The sequence below is a fragment of the Trachypithecus francoisi genome, unplaced genomic scaffold (genome assembly GCF_009764315.1).
Source record: "Trachypithecus francoisi isolate TF-2019V2 unplaced genomic scaffold, Tfra_2.0 Contig01440, whole genome shotgun sequence".
NCBI lineage: Eukaryota > Metazoa > Chordata > Mammalia > Primates > Cercopithecidae > Trachypithecus > Trachypithecus francoisi.
The window spans coordinates 14,876,078-14,903,399 of record NW_022681431.1 but is presented as its reverse complement, the minus strand read 5'-3'; the positions used below and the strand labels follow the sequence as shown (position 1 = coordinate 14,903,399).

General features: G+C 46.6%; 1 protein-coding gene across 2 annotated transcripts; it reads left to right on the top strand.

The window, feature by feature from the left end:
* On the top strand, positions 1-27,322 carry TRIM35 (tripartite motif containing 35). Of its 2 annotated transcripts, XM_033229287.1 has the most exons (6): positions 5-816; positions 13,358-13,453; positions 17,940-18,170; positions 22,060-22,082; positions 22,957-23,075; positions 24,094-27,322. In XM_033229287.1, the coding sequence occupies exons 1-6, from the start codon at positions 382-384 to the stop codon at positions 24,669-24,671; spliced, it is 1,482 nt and encodes a 493-aa protein (XP_033085178.1). In that variant the 5' UTR covers positions 5-381; the 3' UTR covers positions 24,672-27,322. The 2 variants fall into 2 exon arrangements, with proteins under 2 accessions (XP_033085184.1, XP_033085178.1); XM_033229293.1 differs by lacking the exon at positions 22,060-22,082 and having other exon boundaries at positions 1-816.

Below are 27,322 nucleotides of genomic sequence, written 5' to 3'. Positions count from 1 at the left end.
CTTAAGTAGTAATTGCACTCACGGTGCTTTAAGACCCAGCCACTACTCCGGAAGCAGGAAGTTGGGATCGCTGGTTTCTCCCATCCGCGGGCCTGAGGTTCCCGGGGATTGGTTAAGGAACGGGCTCCTGTTCCCATTTCCAGCCGGAAGTAGGTTTCCAGTGACACGGAAGACCTACCGCGCCGCCTGGGAGACCCTACCGTGCTACCCCGGCCAGGGACCCGCCCCGAGCCGAGCAGGCAGGAACTGTGGGCACAAGGCACGTCCCGCTCTCCCAGAATTTCCCGTGCACGCCGGAAGTGGGTGGGGCTCCTCCGGGCGCCAGACGGGTGGGAGGGGCCGGAGCAAAAGTTTCGGGATCCCGGGCCGGCTGCTCGTGCCATGGAGCTGAGCCCCGACGTGTCTCCCGGGCCTTCCCGCTCCTTCAAGGAGGAGTTGCTCTGCGCCGTCTGCTACGACCCCTTCCGCGACGCAGTGACTCTGCGCTGCGGCCACAACTTCTGCCGCGGGTGCGTGAGCCGCTGCTGGGAAGTGCAGGTGTCGCCCACCTGCCCGGTGTGCAAAGACCGCGCGTCGCCCGCCGACCTGCGCACCAACCACACCCTCAACAACCTGGTGGAGAAGCTGCTGCGCGAAGAGGCCGAGGGCGCGCGCTGGACCAGCTACCGCTTCTCGCGCGTCTGCCGCCTGCACCGCGGCCAGCTCAGCCTCTTCTGCCTGGAGGACAAGGAGCTGCTGTGCTGCTCCTGCCAGGCCGACCCCCGACACCAGGGGCACCGCGTGCAGCCGGTGAAGGACACTGCCCACGACTTTCGGGTAAGAGCAGCGGTTTGCACGAGGCGGCCGAGCCGGGACTGGAACCCGGAACCCCTTGGCTCTGCTGCTCCCGCCTGTCCTGCCTGCCAGAGCCCAGTGTGCCTGCGTCTCGCTCCCAGCTTGCAGGACCCCACCTCTCCGACCCAGGTTCCCTACAGGGCCTGGCTGCTTCTTCAAGGTCGGCCCAGGGGTCCGTGCTAGAAGAGAATGCAGACAGAAAGTGAGAGCTGAGGTTACATGATGTTCCCAAGACAGCGACATTTGCTTCTGAAGGGCCCAGGCCATGCATCCTTTGTGCCAGCCGGGTGTGGCCCAGGTCCCTTTAAGCGGCACGGAAGTGGGTGCAGCCCACGAGCCCTGTAGCTTGGCACACTCAGTTTAGAAGTGGAGGAGGAGCCACAGACCTGGCCAGGGCTGTGGAACCTTAAGATTTCCCCCAAACCAGTCACCTCCTTGCCAAGCTGATCCCACGGTTTGTATTATCTGGGGGAGAGGCCTCTGACCCTAGCTGGCTGACTGGCTTATTCTGGTTTATAAACCAGCATCTCCATACCTACAGTTCTAGTGGCTATACATAAACCCAGGAGCAACTTACAGGGCAAAACTAACATGGAGAATTCTTCAGTATAGGAAGGAAAAATGAACAGAAGATAAGGGTTAGCCTAAGTCAGCATTTTCCAAAACGTTTAATCTTAGCCCGTAGGAAGCAGTGCATTTTCCCTTGTGACCCAGAACATATGTATCAGTTGAAACAACTTTTCTGAACATGTCCGTGGCGCTCTGGCATTTTCTGTTACTTAACTTTTTTTTTTTTTTTTTCTTTTGAGACCTCTGTCGCCCAGGCTAGAATGCAGTGGCGTGCTCTCCGCTCACTGCAACCTCCGCCTCCCAGGTTCAAGCTATTCTGGTGCCTCAGCCCCCTGAGTAGCTGAGATTACAGGCGTGTACCAACACTTTTTTTTTTTTATTTTAATTTCTAGTAGAGACAGGGTTTCACCATGTTGGCCAGGCTGGTCTGGAACTCCTGGCTTCAAGTAATCTGCCCGCCTCTGCCTCCCAGACTACTGGGATTACAGGCGTGAGCCACTCCGCCTGGCCTCTGTTACTTTACTTTTAAAAAATTACCCAGCATGTGAAATATTGAATTTATTTCATTACCTGCTAATGCATGAGTCAGAGTCCCAGTTGGGAGAACACTGGGTAGCTGGCCCGAAGCTGCATGGACTGGAGAGGAGGAGCTGCCCGAGTCCCCAGTGCCTGGTCTCTGGGCTCCTCTGCAGCCCTGCCTTCTTTTTTTGCAATACCTGTTTAAATACAGAAGTCTGTTACCGCTCCATATGCATTTGACAAAGTGAAGGGGAATGTAAGGATGCTGTCAGTATGCATGTCTCAGTGAGTAATCCTTTTACTCATGTCCCCGTTTTTGCTTAACATGGGTCCATGTCGATGCTTTTCCTGTTTCCACTGGCGGAAGTAGCAGATCCTGATTTGGAACAGCTGGAATAAGTGCTGGCCAGCCTGGGGTCTGGGGCCCAGGTCAAGGAGGGATCATGGTTCAGGTCATGATTGATCCCTATTTGGCTGGCCGAGGTGCTGATCAGGAGATGGGCAGGGGTCAAGGCTGAGAATATCCAGGCAGAGCCCCCAGGTTGGGGCCAAGCTAGGATTCAAGAGCAGAGAGCCATGCACCAGCAGATGCCTGCTACTGCAGGGTCCCAGGGATACTGCAGGAGGCAAGGTAGATCATTTCCAGCCTCAAGGAGCTTCCAGCAGAGACCCAAGGGAAGAGGAGGTGTCAGCCAGGTGAAAGAGCGTATTTCAGGTAGAGGCAGCAACATTTGGAAGTGGGAAAGCCTGACTTTCCAGGCACCGAGGGAATTTCAGGGTAGTTAGACTGAGGATGGAAGTGCGGGAGGATCCAGGAGGCCTGTGGCTCACCCTTGCTGTGAACAGCAGCTGGGGATTTTAGCAGAAGAACGATGGTGTCAAGTCAGTGGACACTCAAGATGATGTCAGGGGCTGAGTAGTCTAGTCCCAAATGGATCTGAGAAGAATGAGAGCTGAGCGTGGTCAGCCAGATGCAGGGTGCAAATCACTCATTTACTAGACAAATGGGTACTGATGGCTGTTGGGTGCCGTGGCCTCTTCTTAGCTTCATGGAATTCTCATTTGAGCAGGGGGCATAGACAGTCAATAGACAAGATGTAGTTCTGTGTGATTCAATGTAGGTGGTTGTGGGGGAGCACTATGGGAAGATTCCCCCCACCCCTTGGTAAGAAGGGACTAGGTAAGAAGCTGTGTGCCTCGCTGAGGGAGTTTTCAGTTGTGTGCAGTGGGGAGCCCTGAAAGATTCTAAATGGGGGAGTTTGTGATGGGGTATGTGCTTTAGAAAAAGATGACTTTGCCGGAATCATCCCAGCGGACACATTTCAGTGCTCACTCTGTGCTAGATGCTTTTCAGTGTTCACACGTCAACAGATGTAATGCTTACAAAAACTTATTTTCAGGTCCTGTGTTAGTTTTCTGTTACTGTCGTAATACACAGCCACAAATGTGGTGGTTTAAAGTAGCACAAGTTTGTTTTCTTATGGTTCTGGAGGTCAGAAGTCCTAAAATCGAGGTGTCGTTAGGGCTACAGTCCTTTTGGAAGCTCCAGGGAGAATTTCTTTCCTTGCCTTCTCCAGCTTACAGAGACCCTCTTCCTCCAGCTCTGAAGTATGTCTTTTCATTCTGCGTCTGTTGTCACTTTGGCCAGTTCTACTACCTCCCTCTCATAAGGACACTGTGATGACATTGGGCCCACCGAGGTAATCCAGGATAACCTCCCCATGGCAAGATCCTTAATTTAATCATCCTCACAGTCCCTTTTGCCATACAAGGTAACATATTCACGGGTTCTGGGGATTAGAATGGGGACATCTTTTGGGGGGAATAATGATTCAGCTTGCTACAGTTAGGTGCTGTTATCCCCGTTTTATAGACAATGATAGAATCATAGAGAGGGTAAGAAACTTGTCCAGAATCACAGAGCAAGTAGCTCTAAAGATCACCTGGAGCCTTGTTCAGTTCATACTGATCCTGGACATTGAGAGAGATTTCTCTCATCTCAGACTTGTGTGGGCAGCTGACTATGTGTTAGGGGTTTGAGTGGCTGTTGACCACTGTCAGGACGGCAGAAGGTACTGGTTGTGTGCCAGTACTGCATGTCCAGTACAGGGCAGGACAGTCCTAGACCTTCCCTTCGTGAGCATGGTTGTATCATCTCCCTAATAATTACATAGTTTCAGCTCAATGTTCCTGTGAAAGACAGTACAGGATGTGGTGGGAGATTGTAAGGGGGAGGCTGCTTTTGTTTGGTGGAGCGTGGGAACGAGTCTCCAAGGAAGTGATTTCGCTGAGAGGAGCTGATTGAGGGGCGGCCAGGAGTGTGTGTGGGGGGGGGTTGGGGAGCGGGGCGCAGTGTTGGGGTGTGCAGTGACCGAGAGATGTTTCACGTGGGGACGAGGGAGTGCAGGACAGATCCCGCAGGACACAGAGGGCGGTGATAAGGAGCTGGGATTTTTGTCGTAGGTGCAGTGGCACATGATGGAAGGACTGATGAGATTTGGGAATCTGGCATCATGCTTACAGCAGAGCTCTAGCAAGGAACAGTGCTTAGAAGGACCTTCAGAAATCCTAGTGCGGTGTTTCTCAAACTTGAACAAGTACACATTCTTCTTAAAGGAAAAAATAGTCCAGCAGTGAGAGTTAAATTATTTTATTACTTACATGCATACAAACGCAAACCTGGTATACATAGCACTTGCTCAGGCCACATATAAGCAATAAAACCAAAGGAAGTGAACAGATTGAATACAAAACTAAAATCAATAACATTCCACTTAAAATACTAATTCTAAAGTTTTATTTTGCTGGAACAAAATCTCTACTCCTGGCCAAGATACTTCTGATTCTCCCATTACTCTGTTCCAAGTGACTAATCCACCCAAATTTCTCTGAAGAGCTCTGGAGCTTTCTTGGTACGGGATTGGCCTTCATCTGGGTGTGGCACATTCTTTACCTGCTATGTGTATTTCTCTTCTTTCCTTATCAGGACAAGACAATGAAAGTTGTATGGCTTGATACCAAGTAAGCTGTTAAGAAAATATGAATGGTGGACGGGCGTGGTGGCTCACGCCTGTAATCCCAGCACTTTGGGAGGCCGAGGCAGGCGGATCATGAGGTCATGGGGTTCGAGACCAGCCTGGCCAGTATGATGAAACCCCGTCTCTACTAAAAATGCAAAAATTAACCCGGCATGGTGGCAGGTGCCTGTAATCCCAGCTACTTGGGAGACTGAGGCAGGAGAATCGCTTGAACCTGGGAGGTGGAGGTTGCAGTGAGCTGAGATTGTGCTACTGCTCTCCAACCTGGGCGACAGAGCAAGACTCTGTCTCGAAAAAAAGAAGAAAATACAAATGCTGGTGCTGAAGTTGTGAACTGAAAGCATATGTCAGTGCTGTTTATTCCGTGACTTGGAGTTGGATTGTCTTAGTATTGGTTTAGGTTACCATTAAACGAAAACATCCTCAGAATGACTGTCATTCCATTGTGACGGAATGGTTACATCTTGTGAGGAAATGGTTACATCTCAGTAGTGAGAGGTGGATCAAGGCCACTGTGTTTCATGCCTGTAATCCCAGTGCTTGGGGAGCCTGAAGCAGGAGGATTGCTTGAGGCCAGGAGTTCAAGATCCTGCACCAAAGCAGAAAAAAATTAGCTGGGTGTGGTGGCACATACCTGTAATCCCAGCTACTAGAGGGGTTGAGATGGGAGGATTGCTTGAGGCCGGGTATTCGAGGCTGCAGTGAGCTATGACTGGGCCACTGCACTCCAGCCTGGGCAACAGTGCAAGACCCCGTCTCATACATACATACATAAAGTTCTAAGGTCAGAACTCAGGATTCCTGCCTCTCAGTCCAGTGCTCTCCAGCTTACATCTTCAACAGAAGGCCTGTGCTGAGCTGACTTGTCCAGACCCTTGTCTTATCCAGACCATGTCTTACCCATCTCACAGGACTGGCATGATGACCACTCTTTGCCACAGCCTCTCCCTGTCCCAGCTCCAGCCCTCTCTCCCCTTCTGGGGTCAACATCTTAGAGTCCATCTGGCTGGATCTAACCCGAGGGTACTCTCGATACCTCTTGAGCCACATTCCAAGTCTTCCCCCTTCCAGTGGTTTTCCCCATTTCCTAACCACTCACTCCATCCTGATCCCCAGCTTTTAGGCAAGGACTTACCAGCTCTTCGGTTGCACCAGAGGACATTGTTGCTTGCTTGTCCAGGCCTGTGCCCAGTGGTATTGGGAGATGGGGACAGTGGGGGGTGTCTCACTAGACTCTGCACACAGGCTCCTGAGTGATGGCCTCCAGCAGTGGGCTCCATGGCAGACACCTGCTTCAGAACGAGGTCTGAACACATAGGGGAAAGACAGATCTGGGAGACTGAGTTGGAGTTGCATAAGAAAGGAATTTGGATGAGCTCAAGTTATCCTCCATGCATTTTTGCTGTTCATTTAAGAAACGTGGACCATATCCAGCAGGAGAGTTAGGTTACCTGGCATGTAGGTGGCACTTAAGAGCTATGCCAAATGCACAGCATGTGCCAGCCACTCTCATATAAGCATCTTACAGGTATTGACTTGTAGAGTCCTCACAGCAGTCCTTTGAGTTTGGTAGTATTTTTTATCCCTCTTATCCAGATGAGGAAATGGAGGTGCAGAGAAGTGAAGGAACATGTTCAAGATCACCTGCCACTAGGTGGAGGTGCTGGGATTTGAACCTGGATGGCCAGGTGCCAGAACTCTTGGCTGCTGCATCAATCTGCCTGAAAACAAATGGTGAAATTTGAGAGACTGTAGAAACTTCTCTGCCTTGATTTTTAAGGTGAGGAGCCTGATAGCTGAAGAGAGAAGGAACTTTTACCAACTCACCAGTGGGTAGTGACAAAGACAAGGCTCCAAACCAGCCCTCCTAACCTTCAGTCCAGGAGGCACGGTGGTATAGCAGAAAAAACACAGGCATTCCATGTACTCATTGACTGGGCAGGTGATTAACTGAACATCTACTTTATGCAGGGACTTGGATATGCAGGGGACAAAACAAAGTCTCTCACCTTGCAGAGCAAGCATTCCTTCTGCAGAAGTATACTGAGCACCACTGTGCGAGGTAGAGAGGACCTGGAGGTTAAGACCTGCCCTCAAGAAAGAGAAGCTATTACCTTGGATAGTGAGTGCGGAGACAGAGGTGTCCAGGGTGCTGTGAGCCCCTGGAATGGAACCAGAGCTGGCAAGATCAGGGGGCTTCCTGGAAGAAATGACGGATACTAGAGCCGAGTTTTCAAGGTGATGTTGGGTTAGTTGGAGGAAGCAGGTGGGAACTAGGCAGAGCAACAGAGTCTCACAGGGCAGAAAACCTGGCTCGGACCAGACAGAGCTGGTTTCAAATGCAACTCTAGCACTTTGGTAAGTACTTGCAAAAGGGCTGTGAAGACCTTGTGCAATGATACTCATTCTTTCCCTTGCCCCTACCTTCCTACTTCCAGCTATACCACAGAGCACCTGTCCTGTTAATGAAAATTGTGGGTAACGTGTTAATGAAAATTGTGGGTAGCATATTAAGGTATTCAATATGCAATTGAAATTTGATGCTTAAGGAATCAATTTGTCATTTTTGGGAAATCATGTAGTCTATATGATCACATTCTGGATCCTTTAGTATGAATAAAAACCTATTTTGTGTGTGTTTATAACTAAATAATCTTTAACGTGGGCCGGGTGCTGTGTCTCACGCCTGTAATCCCAGCACTTTGGGAGGCTGAGGCGGGCGATCACCTGAGGCCAAGAATTCGAGACCAGCCTGGCCAACCTGGTGAAACCCTGTCTCTACTAAAAATACAAAAATTAGCTGGGCGTAGCCTGTAATCCCAGCTACTCGGGAGGCTAGGGCAAGAGAATTGCTTGAATCTGGGAGACAGGTTGCAGTGAGCCGAGATCGCGCCATTGCACTCTAGCCCGGGCAACAAGAGTGAGACTCCATCTCAAACCAAAAAAAAAAAAAAAAAAAAAAACCTTCAGTGTTATAATGTGATGCTAACATCAAGGCTTCTTTGCTCTCCTGAGCTGGGGGATGTTCCAGATCTGTCTTGGGCCCCTGCTACTGCCCATTCATGTGCTCCTTGGGCTACAGGCAGGTCCCTTGAGTGGTAATTCTATTTGTAATCCAAGCATATTTAGGGTTAAAATTAATACCAAAAGCAAACAAAAGAATATTGTTTAGATGCATTCAAATTCACACTTCTTACGTGTCATATTTCCTAGGTTAACCACTAGATGCACAGAAGGGGAAAAGTGGAATAAAAAAAGTGTAGTAAATTTTAAAAAAAGAAAGGAAGAAAAAGAAAAATAGAATAAGCAAGACAAATAGCTCAGAACAAGGTGGCAGATTTAAATGCAAACATATCGGTAATTATGTGTTAAATGCTCCAGTTAAATGAAAATGTTGACATGACTGGATAAGAAAATGAAACCTAATTCTGTGTTGCTTAATATAACTATCTCAGTGAAAAAACATTTGATAAAATTTACCATCTTTTTGTGATTAAAAAAGCAGGAAACTAGGAATGGAAGGAATTTTATTAGTTTGATTAAGGATATCTAGCAAAAAAACTAATAGCAAATATCACATTTAATGGCAAAACATTGAAAGCTTTCTTACTGACATCAAGAAAAAGACAGGAATGCCCATTATGACCAACTTTATTCAGTTTTGTGCAGGATAGCCTTGTCAAGGAACTAAGGCAAGAATTATAAATAAAAGATGTAAGGTTTGGAAAGAAGGGAAGAAAAACTGGCGTGTAGATAATATGGTTGCATATTTTTGCACTGAGATTTCTATGTGTAGAAAGTAAAGATTCTACAGTTAAATCATGAGTATTAATAAGTTTAGGCGAATGCTGAATCCAAAAATCAAGAGATGCAAAACCAGTTGTATTTCTATGTATCACTAGCAAATAGAAAATAAAACATAGGCATGGAGGTTCACACCTGTAATCCCAGCACTTTGGGAGGCTGAGGCGGAAGGATTGTTTGAGCCTAGGAGTTTGAGACCAGCTTGCACAACATAGCCCTGTCTCTACAAAAAGTTGAAACAAATTAGCCAGGTGTGGTGGTGCATGCTTGTAGTCCCAGCTACTTGGGAGGCTGAGGTGATGGGAGGATCACTTGAGCACAGGAGGCTGCAGTGAGCTATGATTGTACTACTGCACTGCAACCTGGGTGATAGAGGGAGACCCTGTTTTGGTGTTTTTTTTTTTTTAAATTTAAAAATATGTTTACAATAATATAAAAAATAAGATATCTAGGAAGAAATTAATAAAAAATATGCAAAACTCTGATAGGGAAAAATACACTTCATTGAGAGATATCAAAGAACATTAAGTAACTGGTGAGATATATTATGTTCGTGGATTAGTAGAGTCAGTATTTAAGCCTTTCAGTTTTCCCCAAATTGATGTATAGAGACAATACCGTACTAATCTAAATCTCAACACAATTATTTTTGTGTAACTTCACAAACAGATTCTAAAATTTATATGACCTCAAAGGGCCAAAAATTGCCCAGACATTCTTGAAGGGAAACCTATCAGAAATCCTCTTTTTTACAGCTACAGAAATTAAGGCTGTGTAATATCGGCACAAGGATAAACAGATGGGCCAGAGAAACAGATGGAGAGAACCAAGTAACAGATGTATGTTTGATTGAAGACAGAGGTGGCTCTGCAGACCAGTGAGCAGAGATGATCTTTTTACATTACGGTGCTGAGACAATGAACTACCTGGGCACACCATGTACAAAAATAAACTCCAGGTATCCACGTCAGACCTAAATGTGAAAGGAAAGATATAAAGCTTTGAGAAAATAATGCAGAGCGATACAATAATAATACAAAGCCATAAAGCTTTGAGAAAATAATATGATTGTTTTTGTGATCTCAGTATAGAGAGGTATTTCTTAAAACTAGTGTACTAATCCTAAAGGAAAAGACTAATACATATGGCCATATTTCAATTAAGAAAGATAAATGGGCCAGGCGCGGTGGCTCAAGCCTGTAATCCCAGCACTTTGGGAGGCCGAGACGGGCGAATCACGAGGTCAGGAGATCGAGACCATCCTGGCTAACCCGGTGAAACCCCGTCTCTACTAAAAAAATACAAAAAGGCCGGGCGAGGTGGTGGGCACCTGTAGTCCCAGCTACTCGGGAGGCTGAGGCAGGAGAATGGCGTGAACCCGGGAGGCGGAGCTTGCAGTGAGCTGAGATCTGGCCACTGCACTCCAGCCTGGGCGACAGAGTGAGACTCCGTCGCAAAAAAAAAAAAAAAAAAAAAAAAAAAAAAAAAAAAGAAAGATAAATGATGAAGTAGAAAATACCCATTACACCTCTAACTAATCAAGGACATACATTGTGTATATATAATAAATTCCCACACACCAGTTAGGAAAATGGCAGGCAACGTAATGGAAAAATGGGCAGTACTTTACTGAGTACTTAAAAATAAACATCGAAGTGGTCAATAAACATTTTCCATTAACATTGCTCTTGCTGTAAAAATTGGTACCACTGCTTTGGAAAACAGTTTGGCATTACCTGCTAAAGTTGAAGACACATCTGGGGGCCCAGCAGTTTTATCCCCAGGAATATATTACAGAGAAACAAGTTCACATGTGTCCCCAGGAGACATGTACAAGAGGGTTACCTCCTCTGGGTCTAACTTGATCCTCTGTGTAGTTGGACTCACAGTGCTTACCTTACAGGGAGAATTCAAATTAAATAATTGAATTAAATAGAATGTTTGTAAAGTGCATAATTTAGTGCCTTGTGTATAGTACATGCTTAATAGTAACTGCTTGCTAGTAATAGTAATATAATTGTTGGTTAGTCTCATCAACTGACATCTCAGAGAAGGGCCATTTTAGGATTGGTCTTTTCTGAAGGAAACCAGAACTCTCTAAGTGGTTGAAAAGTTTGAGAAGATCAAGGGACTATCCCCTTTCCATCTTTATTGTCCCATGACTTCCTAAGGGCCAGGGTTGAAGGGCAGGGGCTGGGCTGTGTTGTTTTGGGGCTTGCACACCTCTGGGTAATGCATATGGGCAGCTGCTTCACTCCTGTCACTTACACTAATTTGGCAAATCACCAAATTGTCCTTTTGGACTCTTGCATGAATTTGTGTCAAAAATCTCATTCTATAAAATAAAACATTGGAATGACATTTCAGTGGTTTCGTGGGGGCATTCATGCAAATTATAGATGATATACTATAGAAAACAATGTTTAAAAATCTTAAATATTCTCACTTAAGATGAGAAGATCAAAATGAGTTGAAAATAAAACAGAACTGCAGAAAATGAAATCAGTAACCATTTTGTTTTCTGTACTGTAAGACTTAAAGGAATGGGCTACTGAGTGGGACCAATGGGCCAGTTCTCTATTTCCTAGTAAATTGCCCTAAAACTTAGCACCTTAAAACAAACATTTATTATCTTTGAGTTTCTGTGGGTCAGGAATTGGGCCTGCCTTAGCTCTGGGTGCCTCTGCCTCAAGGTGTCTCATGAGGGGCTGCAGTCAGAGTATTGTGGGCTAATTCTAGCCAATGGGCTAGTTTTCTATTTCCTAGCAAATTGCCCCAAAACTTCATGCCTTAAAACAAACATTTATTGTCTTTGCGTTTCTGTGGGTCAGGAATTGGTCCTGCCTTAGCTCTGGGTGCCTCTGCCTCAAGGCCTGTCATGAGGGGCTGTAGGTACGGAGCTGTGGTCTCATCTGAAGGCTCAGCTAGGGCAGGATCCTCATTTACACTCACATGTGTAGTTGTTGGCAGGATTCAGGTCTTCACTGGCGGTTGGCCTGAGAGCATGAGTCCCTCACTGGCTGTAGGTCAGAAGCTACTCTCAGTTTCTTGCCCCAACAGTCACTCCCAGGGCAGCTGACCACATGGGCTGCCATCCCAGTGAGCAAGCTAGAGAGAGCAAGGCAGGGTGTGCACAGCCTTTGTCACCTAACCTCTGAGGTGACTTAGTATCACTTGCCACATTCTTTTGGTCAGAAGCAAGTCACTAGCCCACAGGGCAGGGGATTTCACAAGGGCATGAGTACTAGGAAGTGAGGGTCATTGGGGCCACTTTAGAGGCTGCCTGCCTGAATCTGACCTTTGCCCATAAGGAGTCATGTCCCTCCCACATGCAAAATGCACTTGCCCTCTCCCAGGCTCCCCAAACATCTCATCCCTTTACAGCATCAGCCCAAAGTCCAGGTTTGTCATCTAAATCAGGTCCAGATGGGAATAAGGTTTTGGGGGACACCTGTATAATTTATGGCTGCATAACCAGTCACCCCAACATTTAGCAGCTTAAAACACTCATCTCACTGGAGGGAGGGATCACTGGGTACTGTCTGAGCAGCTGCCTCCATAGCTGTCCAGGTTCACGTCCTGACTCTTCCACGTACTAGCTGTGTGCCCTTGGGCTGGTCATTTCCCTTCTGTACCTCACTTTCTCATCTGTAAATGGGACCAGTAATATAACTTATCTGCTAGGGAGGAGTGATGATTAAATGACATAAATTCTCAAGTAATTGGCATAGTCCTTGGCACAGAGTAAGTGCTGAATACATGATAACCATTTATAATTGTTTGAATTATTTTTCTTAGGAAAAAACTTCAGACGCTTCCTGAGAATATAGATCGAAAAGGATAAAGAGGGAGAGAAAATGATAGGCCTCAGATGCAAGAGGCAGGAATCCAACATAAAACACTGTCGTGGTTCTTCAGGTCGTCCAAGGACATCAGAAACAATCATTAAAGTTTAAGAAACAAAAACTACGAAACGAAAAATATTTGTGCCTGCTGATTAAAGTATTCCATGCGATCCAAGCAGTGTTAGAATGTCAGGATGCGGGAGGGGTATGGAGGGGCAGGTTGAGGTAAGGCCTCATGAGAGGTAACTGAACCCCATGGGAAATGACCAGCTCCACCCCCATTGTCAGTTACCGCCCATTAGAGATTGCAGACCCATTCAGTCTAGGAAATTGCAAAGGGAACCTGTGACCACACTGTCTGCAGTTGTCTGCACAGCTCAGGGATTCAGACCCAGCATGAACCAGCTTTTGGCCCTCATGGGACACTCTTCTAGCTGGTTCTGTGACCAACATGAGAGCAGGTCACTTCTCAGCCCCATCTCCCAGTCTGTACCAGGCTGGACTAGAGGATATCTGAGGGCCTTAGAGGATATCTGAGGGCCCTTTATCCCATAGATGTCTGATTCAGGATCAGGACTGTACTTACTACTTACCATCTGTGCCCACAGCACTTGGCATGGATGGGGTTCGGCAAATGCATTTGAGTTACACTTGTGTTGAAGTGGAGTCCCAGTTGTAAATGTGATGTGTCTGCCCTCCCAGCCCAACCTCCAGCCCTAACCTGTCTTCCTCTCATTCCCACATCAGGCCAAGTGCAGGAACATGGAGCATGCACTGCGGGAGAAGGCCAAGGCCTTCTGGGCCATGCGGCGCTCCTATGAGGCCATCGCCAAGCACAATCAGGTGAGTGAACGATGGGGCTGAGCGGGGAGATTGGGTCCACTCAGGGCAGTTGGGGGAGGAGTGAAGATGCGTCGGCCCTGGCTTTGTCTCACATAACCTTCTGGGTAGAGGTGGGCTCCCTTGCCTCTGATGGTCCTGTGCAGCCACGTCCTGGATGCTGACCGTGGCTTCTCTGCTTTGGCCCCTCTAAAGACCCAGGTGTGATCATGCCAGCAGCCACAGGAGTGACTTAAAAAGCTACCAACACCATCTGCCCTGTGGCACATGCATTGTATCACCGCCACCTGTGCATTCAGTGATGACCTGGGACTCATGTAATTTCTTGTTTTCTTTCAGTTGCCACATCCACTCCCTCAGCAATCCTATTCCTCCATCTCTAAAATATGTTATTTCTGTCAAACTCTCTATGTTCTGGTCCAGGTCACCATCATCTCTCACTGGGCCTCCTGCCTGGGCCTGGTGCTTTCTTTCTTTTGTATTCTGCTTTCCACGGACTGGGGTGATTGTTTAGTAAAACACACCAGCAGTGCCCCTCCTCTGCTTAAAACTGCCAGTGGGCTTCCAGTCACCCTCAGTACCACCCAGATTCCTTACCATGGCCTCCAAGGCCATTGCCTGACCCTGCGTATCCTCAACCTCATTTACTTCTCTGCCTCGTCTTCTTTCTGTCCCTTAAGCAAACTAAGTCTTCTCCCCAGAATGCATGCCCAGCATCTTTGCCATTAAAATCTCAGCTGTTCCCTTCAAGAAACTTTTCCTGATCACCCTCCTCTTTTACTCGATGGCACACTTCCCTGGTTTATTTCCTTGATGACACTTCATTACCTGTAATTACCTTTGGTTTTCTATTTGCTTTTTATCCCTTCCCATCAGAATATAATGAAAACAGGGCACACTATTGCCAATTATCTAGAGGAGTTCTTGGCACACAATAGGTGACCAATAAAAATGTTTGTTGATTGAGTGAAGTGAGTAAGTAACCAGTAACTGTTAATCCAATGAATGAATGGGCTCCCTCTGTCCCCACTCTGGTTGTTCTGCCTGGCACCCTCTCTTCCTCCAGGTCCTGTGTGGATTGGCAGCCTTGTTTCTGACTTTTGATCTTGGCTGTGGTCTTTGGCTTTCTGAGGTGGCTGCCTCTAGTGATTACTGTTAGACTCATGTTAGCCACAGCTGAGCCATGCCTGGTCCGGTTTGCTGGGCACTGTCCTCAGGACCCTGTGGTCCCCTCTACTATGTGTCCAAAGGTGAGGATTAGGCCCAGGCAAGGGCCTCATTAACATCTGGCTGTGGAGTTTACCCTGAGCCACAGAGCTGGTGGAACAGAGTGGAAGAAAGGACTGTGTGACACACTGGGCGCCAGGGCAGTAACCGCAAAGCAGACCTATTTCCAAATCTAAGCCCAGTTCCCCAGCGGATCCCTCAACCCCTTCCAAGCTAATCCTCTCCTCTAAAAAAAGGGCAATTCCCTCTTACTAGGATCTAAAAAAAAAAATTAAGATAAAATAATGCATATAAGTGCCCAACAGAGAGAAGTCGTTAACATTTCTGATGTCTAGTAGACCGACAAACTGGTGGGAGAGAGTTTTCACTTTTTCAGTGGATTATTTTGTCATCCGATGTCAGAGCTATAAATACATGTGGAAATTCCAACTCCAAATAGCAATGACGAACCTGCTGTTGCTGGAGTTTGTTGAGTTGTTTTTCCAGTAGTCATCGTGGAGTCATGTAGCTTCATCATTGTTCTCTTACTTGGTTTCCTTTTGTGGCTAAAGCCATATGACTGGCTTGCCTTGTCCAAGACTGGGTTGCAGATACTTGGGGAGCGTCTGTCTGTCCATGTGGCAGTACTACCTGCCCATGCCAGGGAGTGTAGGAGTCCTGAGCTTTTTGCTGAGGCTGAGGGTAATGAGGTCACGTGGGAAGCCCCTAGGATTCCAGCCTGATTAATACTTTGTCTATTAAATTCATTTAATCAAGTCGATGAGAAAAGTGAAAGTTGTGGTGTTTATTCCTTTATAGTGAGGCCATCATTGCCCACGGTGAGTGGGCAGGAGTTGACCTTGCACTTGCTGGTTTTTCCTGCCATGCGCTGTTCTTGATTTTTCTGTGTGGTAAGAATTATCGAGGAGAGGGAAAGCGTCAAGATAAATAGCTAATGCATGTGGGGCTTAATACCTAGGTGATGGGTTGACAGGTGCAGCAGACCATCATGGCGCACATTTACCTGTGTAGCAAACCTGCACATCCTGCACATGTGTCCTGGAACTTAAATGTAAACAAAAAAAAAAAGAATCACCCTGGATTCTGCTCTCTCCAACGCAGACATCAGTCTTTTCAGTCTGATGGGTTAGCCATGCTGTTTGTCCTCATTTGCATTTCTTTGATTATTGGTAAGTCTGTACACCTTTTCACAAGCATAACGGCCATTTATGTTTCTTCTGTGAATGCTAATTCACACTATTTTTTTCCCTTGGAATATTTGTCTTTTCTCTCAGTGGATTTGTAAGAGTGCTTTGTGCATTAAGAATAATAGCCATTTGTCATAAATGTTGCAGATATACTTCCTGTTTGTCATTTCTTTTTCAGTGGATCGTTTTCAATTTTTTTGGCCATTTTCACTTTTTCAGTGAATCCTTTTGTTATATTTTCAGAGCTATAAACATACAAACAGTCCCTGGCTTATGATTTTTTGACTTTACCATGGTGCACAGGCAATGTGCATTCAGTAGAAACTGTACTTTGAGTACCCATCAACCATTCTGTTTTTCCCCTTCAGTACAGTATTCAATAAATTACATGAGACACTCAGTGCTTTGTTATGACATAGGCTTTGTGTTAGATGATTCTGCCCAACTGTAGGCTAATGTGAGTGTCCTGGGCACGTTTAAGGTAGGCTAGACTAGGCCGGGTGCAGTGGCTCACGACTGTAATCCCAGCAGTTTGGGAGGCTGAGGCAGGCGGATCACAAGGTCAGGAGATCGAGACTATCCTGGCTAACATGGTGAAACCCTGTCTCTACTAAAAAGGTACAAAAAATTAGCCAGGCGTGGTGGCGGGCACCTGTAGTCCCAGCTACTTGGGAGACTGAGGCAGGAGAATGGCGTGAACCCGGGAGGCGGAGCTTGCAGTGAGCCAAGATCGTGCCACTGCACTCCAGCCTGGGCGACAGAGCAAGACTCTGTCTCATAAATAAGTAAATAAATAAATAAGGTAGACTAGGCAAACCTATGATGTTTTTAGTAGTTTAGGTGTATTCATTGCTTTGACTTTACCATTTTTCAACTTATGATGGGCTTATTGGGATGTAACCCCATCATACGTTGAGGAACATCAATATTTAACTTTCAGTCCAAAGATGAGATTACTAACCTGCCATTGCCACAGCACACATTTTGAATGGTTTTTCTAACAGTTGTCATGGAATTATATTTTTGTCTTTAACTTTATGAATAGTCTCTTGCCATACACACCTCTTATTTTTCTGTGTATTCAGTTATCTCATTCTTTCTTCGAGGCTTCTCAGTTTTGTATTGCGCCAAGGAATGTCTTTTTTATTCCAAGCTGAGAAATATTTATTTGCTTTTTCTTTAATTACATTTATGGTTTTATCTTCCCTTTGAAAAAACTTTTTGTGAGGATAGGCACGGTGGCTCACGCCTGTAATCCCAGACTTTGGGAGGCCGAGGCGGGCGGATCACCTTAAGTCAGGAGTTTGAGACCAGCCTGACCAACATGGCGAAACCCCGTCTCTGCTAAAAAATACAAAACTTAGCCGGGCGTGGTGGCACACACCTGTAGTCCCAGCTACTTGGGAGGCTGAGGCAGGGAGAATTGCTTGAACCCAGGAGGCAGAGGTTGCAGTGAGCCAAGATCACACCACTGCACTCCAGCCTAGGCGAAAGAGTGAGACTCAGTCTCAAAAAAAAAAAAAGAAAAAAAAAAAAAAAAAACAAACCTTTTGTGGTTATGATTTGGAGTGTGTATATTATTTTAATGATTATTTTAAAATAAATACTTCCTACTGCTCCTTTGGTAAAGCCTCTGGATCAGACAAATTTTAAGTCCTAAGACTGGAAGGCAAATACTTTAAAAAAATCATTGCTATTTGCAGCCATGCATTTCTATGATTCAGGACTTCCTTGTTATGGTGCAACCTAAAGAAGGAACTGAACATTGTATGTAGATGAGATTATAGTACTACAATTGCAATCTATAAGCTGTGATTTTATTTTTAAAAAAACCCTATCAAAACAACCTATTATTAGGTTGTTGGACTTTCCCATTTGAAATCTGAACTTAAAAATGTGTGCTTATAAACTATTATGTTGATGCTTATAAACTATTATGTTGATATTTTATCTATAGGCGTTCTATACGTGATTTCTTTGAACATAAAGTTCCTTTGCTAAAAATGGGAAAGCTGCTGGGTTATGGAGGTTCCCTCCGTATCTGACCCCGGACTCCCTCCCGCTCTCTGCCGTAGGTGGAGGCTGCATGGCTAGAAGGCCGGATCCGGCAGGAGTTTGATAAGCTTCGCGAGTTCTTGAGAGTGGAGGAGCAGGCCATTCTGGACGCCATGGCCGAGGAGACAAGGCAGAAGCAGCTTCTGGCCGACGAGAAGATGAAGCAGCTCACGGAGGAGACAGAGGTGCTGGCACATGAGATTGAACGGCTGCAGATGGAGATGAAGGAGGACGACGTTTCTTTTCTCATGGTAAGGAGCTCAGCATCTTTATTCAGTGACAGGGCCAAATGTTCCGGCACCAACTGGGAGCCACAGCCCACCAGCCCTGGCCAACCTCATCTTCCTGGAGCTTCCCGGGTACTGGCCTGGAAGAGCTCACAAGTGATCTGCTCTGCTTGTGTCGTGAAGCTAAAAAGAGTTACCAGGGCGGAGTTCCTTGAAACCCTCTTATTTCTTCCTCTCTCTTCTTTTTTTTTTAGAGGCAGGGTCTTGCTCTGTCACCCAGCCTGGGGTACAGTGGGTGATTATAGCTCAGTGTAACCTCAAACTCATGGGCTCAAGTGATTCTCTCTCCTTAGCCTCCTGAGTAGCTGGGACTACAGGCACGAGCCACCATGCCCAGCTAAGTTTTTCATTTCCTAACAGTCAGGTGGGGTTGAGGGGGGTCTCACTATGTTGCCCAAGCTGGTCTTGAATCCCTGGCCTCAAGTGATGCTTCCACCTTGGCCTCCCAGGTAGTTGGACTGCTGGCGCTCCACTGTGCCCAGCTCCTGTCTCTTCTTTCTTCCTTTCTCTTGCCCTCTCTCTTACTCTCATTTTTTTTTCCTGTCTCTACCTTTTAATAAAATGAATTCTTTTAAAAGCATTCAATTATTTACATTTTTTATTTAAACATGATGCCTTGGCTTTCTATCTTCTTAAGAAAAAGATGATTCTGTTCTCTCTTTTAAAAAAACAGTATTATTCATTTTTTCTTCCTTTTATTGATTTATTTCCTCCCCATGAGCCATCGGTCCTTACAAATTTCCTGCAGGGAAATTTCTGGGCTTGAAAGCTGGTCTGTAAACTGGCCAGGGTGGTGAGGTGTCTCCTGTCCCTGGAAAACAGCTGACTGCTGTGGAAGGGATGTCGCTGTAGAGCGGAGCGGGAGGCGACAGGGATGGTTATCTGTTCAGGCAGTGTCACCTCCTGGGTGGGACCTTTAGGAGTTCTCCACCTCACTCAGAGTCTTGAACCATGAAGCCTTCTGTCTCCAAAATGTCCCTGATTATGAAATCATTCTGTGTTCAGAGCTGTCTCTAAAAAGAAAAATGAAGGAAAAAAAAAAGATAGAAAAACCATTTCGTGGGCTCCAAAAGCTGTGTGTCTCGTGGATTCTGTTTAGGGAACTGGGAGTATTGTCTTGCCCAGTACCCAGAGTGCTTTCAGGGATGATTTTGGTTTGTGACTCCTTTTTATTTTTTATTAGCAACTTTATTGAGATATAATTTACATTCTAAACAATTCACCCATTTAAAATGTACCACTCAGTGATTTTTAGTATATACAGAATTGTGCAATCATCACGACAATTTTAGAACATTTCATGCCTCCAAAAGCAGCCCTGCTTTAGCTGTCACTCCCCAGTTCCTCCTCCCACATAAAAACTGTTACCTAAATTGAGTCTAACAGAGTGGTAATTACTAGAACTAGCAGCCCCTGGCAACCACTAATCTACATACTATCTACATAGATTTACCTATTGTAGACATTTCAAATGCATGGAATTATGTAACGTAACCTTTTGTGACTGCCTTCTTTCAGTCGGCATATTTTGAAACATCATTCATGTTGTAGCATCTATCAGTACTTCATTCCTTTTTATGGCCAAGTAATATTCCATGGCATAGATATACAATCATGCATTGCTTGGTGATGGGGATATGTTCTGAGAAATGTGTTATTAGGCAATTTTTTCATTATGCAAATGTCATGGAGTGTGCTTACATAAACCTGCATGATGTAGCCTACTCCACACCTAGGTTATATGGAATAGCCTTTTGCTCCTAGGTTACAAACCTGTACAGCATGTTGCTGTACTGAATACTATAGGCAACTAGGGCCCACTGTTAAGTATTTGTGTATCTAAACATAGAAAAAGTACAGTAAAAATATGGTGATGTAATCTCATGGGACCAGAGTCATATATGTGGTTCCTTGATGACTGAAACATCGTTACATCGCACAGGGCTATATTACATTTTATTTATTGATTTATCAGTTGGTGGTTGCTGTAGTTTAAATATGTTCCCCAAAATTTATGTGTTGCAAACTTAATCCCCAATGCAACAGTGTTGGGAGGTGGAGCCTAATAAGAAGTGATTGGGTCCTGAGAGCCCTCGTGAATGGGTTAATGTTGTTACTGGCAGAGTGGGTTAGTTACTGAGAGAGTGGGCTTGTTATAAAAGTGAACTTGGGCCCCTCTTGCTCTCTTGCAGTTGGTCTTATGTGTGGTCTCTGGCCCTTCTTCCTTCTGCCGTGGGATGACACAGCGTGAGGGCTCTCATCAGAAGCCAGTGCCTTGCTCTTGGACTTCCCAGCTTCAGAACCATGAGTGAAATAAACTATTGTTTATAAATTACCCAGTCTGTGGTATTTTGTTACAGCAGCACAAAATGAACTAAGACAGTGGTCATTTGGGTTGTTTCTATTTTGGCTATTATGAATAATATGGCTGTAAACATTCAGGTAGCAACTTTTATGTGGACATATTTTCGTTTTTCTTGGAAATACGTCTGGGAGTAGATTTGCTGGATTATATGGTAACTCTAGGTTTAACTGTTGGAAGAACTGCCAGGCCATTATCCAGAGCAGCTGTATCATTTTATATTCCCATCAGGAGTGTATGTGGATTCCAGTTTCTCCACATTTTTGCCAAAATTTGTTTTTGAAAAATTATAGCCATTCTTGTAGGTGTGAAGTGGCATCTCCTTGTGTATTGCATGTCATCATTTCCTTGATGGCTAATGACCTGGAACATCTTTTCATGGGCTTTTTGATCATTAGTAGATCTTCCTTGGACAAATGTCTGTTCAGATCCTTTGCCCATTTTTAACATGGGTTGTCTTTTTATTGTTGAGTTGTAAGAGTTCTTTATATAGTCTAGATACAAGTTCTTTATCGGTTTTAACTCTACATGTAGGTCTTTGATGCATTTTGAGTTATTTTTTGTATATGGTATAGTAAGGGTTAGTCCAACTTCTTTTTTTTCTTTTTTTTTTTTTTGCATGTCAACATACAGTTTTCCCAGTACCGTTTGTTGGAAAGACTATTTATTCCTCCATTAAATCATCTTGGCACTCTTGTAAATAATTGATTGATGGTAAATATGAGAGTTTATTTCTGGACTTTCAATTCTATTCCATTGATCCCAATGCCTGTTTTTTATTAGCACCACATATCTTGATTTGTAGTAAGTCTTGAAATTGGGCATTATGAGTCTTCCAATGTTCTTCTTTTTCAAGATGGTTTTGGCTGTTCTGGGTCCCTCGAAATTTTGTGTGAATTTTAGGATCAGTTTTTTAGTTTCTGCAAAGAAGCCAGCTAGGATAACGGATTGCACTGAGTCAGTAGATCAACTTAAGGAGTGTCTTAGTATGTTTTCTGTTGCTATGACAAAATATCACAGACTGGGTAAATTATAACAGTCCAAGTTTATTCAGCTCATTGTTCTGGGTGAGGCCAGCAAGTCCAGGAACATGATGGCTCTGGCATTTGGTGTGGGCCATCTCATGGCAGAAGGAGGAAATGAGTGCAAGACACAGTAGTTGCTCATTGTTTTATAGCAACCCAGTCTCATGATAACTAAACCGCTTCACAGTAATTACATTAATCTATTTGTGAGGGCTCTGCCCTCATGACCCAATCACCTCTTTTTAGGCCCTACCTCCCAACACAGTTGCACTGGGGATTCAGTGTTCAACACATGAACTTTCGGATAATATGTTCAAATCATAGCAGGGATGTTATTGTTAACATCTTGACAATATTAAGACTTATGATCCATGGAGTGCATGACTCCTTTTGAGGTCAGAAATGTATACATTTCCTCTACATCTGTGTCTCTGTGTTGTTATTTTTTTATTTTCATTTTTTTCAGAAACACAAGAGCCGAAAACGCCGGTAAGTTGCCAAAGCGGGTGGAGGGGAGGGCAGGAGTGGGCAGAAATCCCAGGAGTACAAACTCCAGTGGCCCCGGGGCAAGCAGGTAACAGCCAGCTGGGTGCACCAGCCCACATGAGCTACTGTGCCCTGGTTTTGAGAGGGAGTGGTGGGCGATGGCCAGGTGGAAAGACCCCCCTCACAGCATCCGGTTCCAGTTGGCTCTGGGGCAGGGTTGTTCTCCTGAGTGTGGAGGGTCCCCGACTGCTGTGCAGGGAAGGAGAACACCCTCCTGCACATGGCTCGCGTTTCTCGGGGTCAATGTCAGGCTTGTTTCTCGGTCAGCCCCCTCCCTCTGAGAGCCTTAGGCCACAGTGGTTTGTGTTGATGGTTGTTGGGTTCACAGGGATGAATGAGGAAGAGCTGTGTCCCAGTCAGAGTTGTCCAAAGATGGAAGAGAGTGCTTTTGGAGGGAGTGAGTTCCCTGTGCTCACTTCCCACTGGCAGTGTGCAAGCAAAGGCCGGAGGACACCTTGGGACCATTGGACTAGAGCATCCTTAGGGTCCCTTCCAACTCAGACATCCCGTGAGCCAGATGTGTAAGTGTGATTTCTGCCCGCAAGGATGGCAGCCATGTTAGAGAACCTCCTGTTCGTATTTCTCCTAGGTGGGGCAGGGTGAGCCTTCGGACTGAATTCTGAAGGGAGGTAGCAGCCCTGTTGGCCTTGGCCCATCTCCCATCATAGCCCAATCCAGTCTTGTCTTGGGGAAGGTGGCCAGGAAACTTGGGCCTGAGGGAAGGGAACAAGTCCTGTTGCTGGTTTCCAGTTGGCCCAGTTCGGCCCAGGATGCATGGCTCTGACCCTGCCCACCGTACCCCATTGTACTTTTCCAGACTCTTCTGCACCATGGAGCCAGAGCCAGTCCAGCCTGGCATGCTTATCGATGTCTGCAAGTACCTGGGCTCCCTGCAGTACCGCGTCTGGAAGAAGATGCTTGCATCTGTGGAATCTGGTGAGCGGAGGTGCAGGCAGGTGTCCCAAGCATGGGTGGAAGCCCTTTATGTTAGCAAAGAGGCACCAGGGCTGGTCTCTGCTCACCTCCCACCTCCTCAGAGGTCCCCTCCTCTCTCAGGTGATCCCTCTGCCAGGCCCTTGCAGGCGAGTACCCGTACCCTGGTCTTCTCCACTCTGCCCAACACCTCCAACCCTTCTGGTAGAATGCCTTCTCTCAGGACCTTGACACTTGGTCTCCTCTTCAGAGAGGGAAACTGGCTTCCTTGTCTATTCAGAACTGCATTTTGTATGATAAAAGACCTCCTCCATCCGGGATCACCTGTCCCAAGACGACTGCAGCCCACACGAGCCACAGTGTCCTGGTTTTACAGGGAGGAATATCACTGACTCAGGGAATGGGCCATGCTGTCCTAACATCCCTGGGTCGTGTGAATGTTGTGTCTCTGCCTATATGAGTTCCTGTGGCTGCCATAACAAAGGACCAAAACTGGAAAATGAGAGAAGTTGACCCTCTCACAGTTCTGGAGCCTAGAAATCCAAAATCCAGATGTTGGCAGGGCCAGGCCCCTCTGAAACCTGTAGAGGAGAGTCTTCATTGCCTCTTCCATCTCCTGGTGCCTCCTGGCCATTCCTGGCCTTATTGGCTCCCCCTCAGCACTTTGATCCCCACCTCTGCCATCACACAGCATTTCCCCCTGTGTGTCTGTGTCTGTCTCCTCTTTATTATAAGGACACAGGTCATGTTGGATTGGGGACCCTCCTTCAGTCTTACTAACACATGTACAACCACCCCACTCCCAAATAAGGTCACACTCTCAGGTACCAGGGGTTGGGACTGCCACATATCTTCTGGGGGATACAGCCCAACCCCTGCCACCGCTCCAGCCCTGGGCCGCTCCTTGCATGGACTTGGGGCCAAGTGGGACACAGTGGTTGGTTTGTGGGGCTGGAGATACCCACGTGTGGCCTAAGGGACCTCAGGTTTGCTGATTCCCCATTTCTGCCCCTGCTCGCAGTACCCTTCAGCTTTGACCCCAACACCGCAGCCGGCTGGCTCTCCGTGTCTGACGACCTCACCAGCGTCACCAACCACGGCTACCGCGTGCAGGTGGAGAACCCGGAACGCTTCTCCTCGGCGCCCTGCCTGCTGGGCTCCCGTGTCTTCTCTCAGGGCTCACACGCCTGGGAGGTGGCCCTGGGGGGGCTGCAGAGCTGGCGGGTGGGCGTGGTGCGTGTGCGCCAGGACTCGGGCGCTGAGGGCCACTCGCACAGCTGCTACCACGACACACGCTCGGGCTTCTGGTACGTCTGCCGCACACAGGGCGTGGAGGGGGACCACTGCGTGACCTCCGACCCAGCCACCTCGCCCCTGGTCCTGGCCATCCCACGCCGCCTGCGTGTGGAGCTGGAGTGCGAGGAGGGCGAGCTGTCTTTCTATGACGCGGAGCGCCACTGCCACCTGTACACCTTCCACGCGCGCTTTGGGGAGGTGCGCCCCTACTTCTACCTGGGGGGTGCACGGGGAGCTGGGCCTCCAGAGCCTTTGCGCATCTGCCCCCTGCACATCAGCATCAAGGAAGAACTGGACGGCTGAGCCGGCCCGGGGCTACCCAGGTCTTGTGCCATGGCACTGTTTTCTTTCTGCCCTCTTCCTAATGCCCACATTGCTTGGGCACTACTGTGCCCCCACCTCCTTGCCAGGCTCTTCCTCCTGTCCCGCCTGGTCCTTTCCCGTGACTCCAGGCTGCGCCTCTCTCCATGTTTGGTCCCTTCTCTGTCCACAGTCAGGAGCTATCTGGGTGGCACCTCACTGGCCAGGCTCTCCCGAGTCGTGGCACCTCCACAATGTGAATTTTCTGAATCCCCATTCCAGGATTTCTGGGAATAATGTTTACTTCTAGAATGGGCCTGTTGTCCAGGTGTGGTAAAGCCATTGGATGAGGAGGGGACTGCCATGGAAAGGAGAGTTTGTTACTTATGGTTCCAAGAGGAGGGGCCCATAGGAAAGCCCCACGATTGGTCAGAAGGAGGAAGGAAGGAGGGGAACACGTGGGCAGGAGACTTCCTCTGGTTTTCTCAGGAGGAAATGGGCAAGGCAGAGTAAGCAGGGGAGACAGGTTTAGGGGTAGCTGACTTGAGTAATTTCAGTGGCTCTCAGCGTAGGGGCTGGCCTTTTTGTCTGATACCTGGCCCCAGGATAGTCAGGGCAGGTGAATGTTGGCCTGGGGTGTGACAGCCGTGGGAGAGCCATGTGAAGGAGGCAGCTGGCGCCATCGCTCCGGATTAGTTGGTTTCCGTAGGAAAGGTGTGTGCTCAGCCAGATGTTTGCTATCTCCAGGGATTAGGGGATTGGCTAGCCTGGGAGGAGCAGTCTGTCCAGGTCAGCGAGGCCCCAGATATCAGAGCATCAAGAGTGCAGGAAATACAGTTAATGCAGGGCCTCTGCATGGCTGTATACCCCGTCCCCATCAGATCAGCTCTGATTGATCTGTTCTTGCACAATTTCTTCTGAACGCAGGGTTCCAGAGCACTTAAACGCAACATTTAAAAATCATGGTTTCGGCCTATTTCCTTGCCAGGCCCGTTTCCCCACCTGGAAATGAGATAGGAGGACTGGATGAGGACATCCTGCTATAGTCGCTGTGGAGGAAATTCCTCTGGTTAATTCTCATCAGCATCTGCAGAAAGGCAGGAAAGAGGGCACCCTTTTCGGTTGGGAAGAAAGGAGAGGGGTGGCGCCGTGGACGTGGCCCTAAACGCTGTGGGAGAGGGAAGAGGAGACTGGGCCTCGCTGCCCTCTTGTCTCTGCTGACTTCAGCCTGGTCATGCTTGCTCTGCCACTTGCGATTTCATCCTGAATTTCTTCCTCCACCGTGCCTGCAGACTTTTCCCTAGGCTTGTTTTTTCTCCCACATCTCTGAAGAGAGTTTTTAATCGTCAACTCACTATGTCCCAGGAAGTGGCATCATAAAAGGAAATATTTCTTTTCCTAGGAGCAGTGTTAAAATCTGGGTCACATTTCTGACCAAGGACTCAGCATCCCACTTTCTGCCCATCCCCTCCAGTTCACAAAAACTGACATTTTAAACAAATCATGACTCCTGCCTATTAGTTGGTTATAAATATATTGTGTACACTGGTTACATAAAACTTACAGCCACAAGGAGGGCCCAGGTAGGCAATGCCAGTGTGTGAAGGGGCTGGGTTGGGTGTGGTGAGGATGTTGGCAAACCAGCACGTGCACCTGTTTGGAAGATGCTCAGCCTCACAAAAACTCCAAGCCCTTTGGGAGCCAAAGCGTCTGAGAGTGTGACACTCCTATAAAGTATTTATCACACCTATTAATATAATTTCTATATAATAAACTTGACCTGAAATTATTTCATTCGTTATATGAAAATTTTTTAAATGTTTTTTATTTTCACTCTAGATATGGGAAGAGTTTTTTGTTTTTTTGTTTTTTACACAGGATAACTTGAGCAGGCTAGGCCTCTTAAAAAATGATATTTGAGCTAAAACTCATTTTTCTTTTGGCATTTTCTTTTCAACGTTCTTATAAGCAAAGTTCATCCACGTTGTAGCAGGTGTTCAACTTTATTTTTTCGTTGGCTAGTACTCCATTGTATGGAATGATAGTACTACATTTTATTTATCATGCATCGATTGGTGGACATTTGGGTTGTTTCTACTTCTTGACTATTACACATAATGCTGCTAGAAACACTTGTGCACAAGTTTTTGTGTGGACCTATGTTTTCATTTCTCTTTGGTATCTGCCTGGGAGCAGATTTGCTGGATCATGTGGAAACTGTTTAACCTTTGAGGAACTCCCAAGCTGTTTTCCAGTGTGGCGACACAATTTTATATCCCGTCAACAAGGCATGAGGGTTCTGATTACTCCACATGCCTCAGTGCTTTTTATTATCTATCTTTAGCCATCCTAGTAGGGGTGATGTGGCATCTCATTGTGATTTTGGTATGCATTTCCCTGATGGCGAATGATATTGAGCATCTTTTCATGAGCTTATTGGCCATTTGCATATCTTCGTAGGACAACTATCTTTAGATCACTTGCTCCTTTTTTAATTGGGTTATTTGTCTTTTTATTATTGAGTTGTAAGAGTCCCTTTATAGCCTAGCACAAGTTCCTTTAACTGATATATGATTATAAAATGTTTCTCTGTGAACTGTTTCATTTCCTTGATGATGTCCTTTGAAATACTAAAGCTTTTAATTTTGATGATG

Coding starts and splice junctions, on each gene's coding strand:
- TRIM35 (XM_033229287.1), top strand. CDS start 382: ATGGAGCTGAGCCCCGACGTGTCTCCCGGGCCTTCCCGCTCCTTCAAG. Junction 18,171..22,059: donor ACGACGTTTCTTTTCTCATG/GTAAGGAGCTCA, acceptor CATTTTTTTCAG/AAACACAAGAGCCGAAAACG. Junction 23,076..24,093: donor GCTTGCATCTGTGGAATCTG/GTGAGCGGAGGT, acceptor CCCTGCTCGCAG/TACCCTTCAGCTTTGACCCC.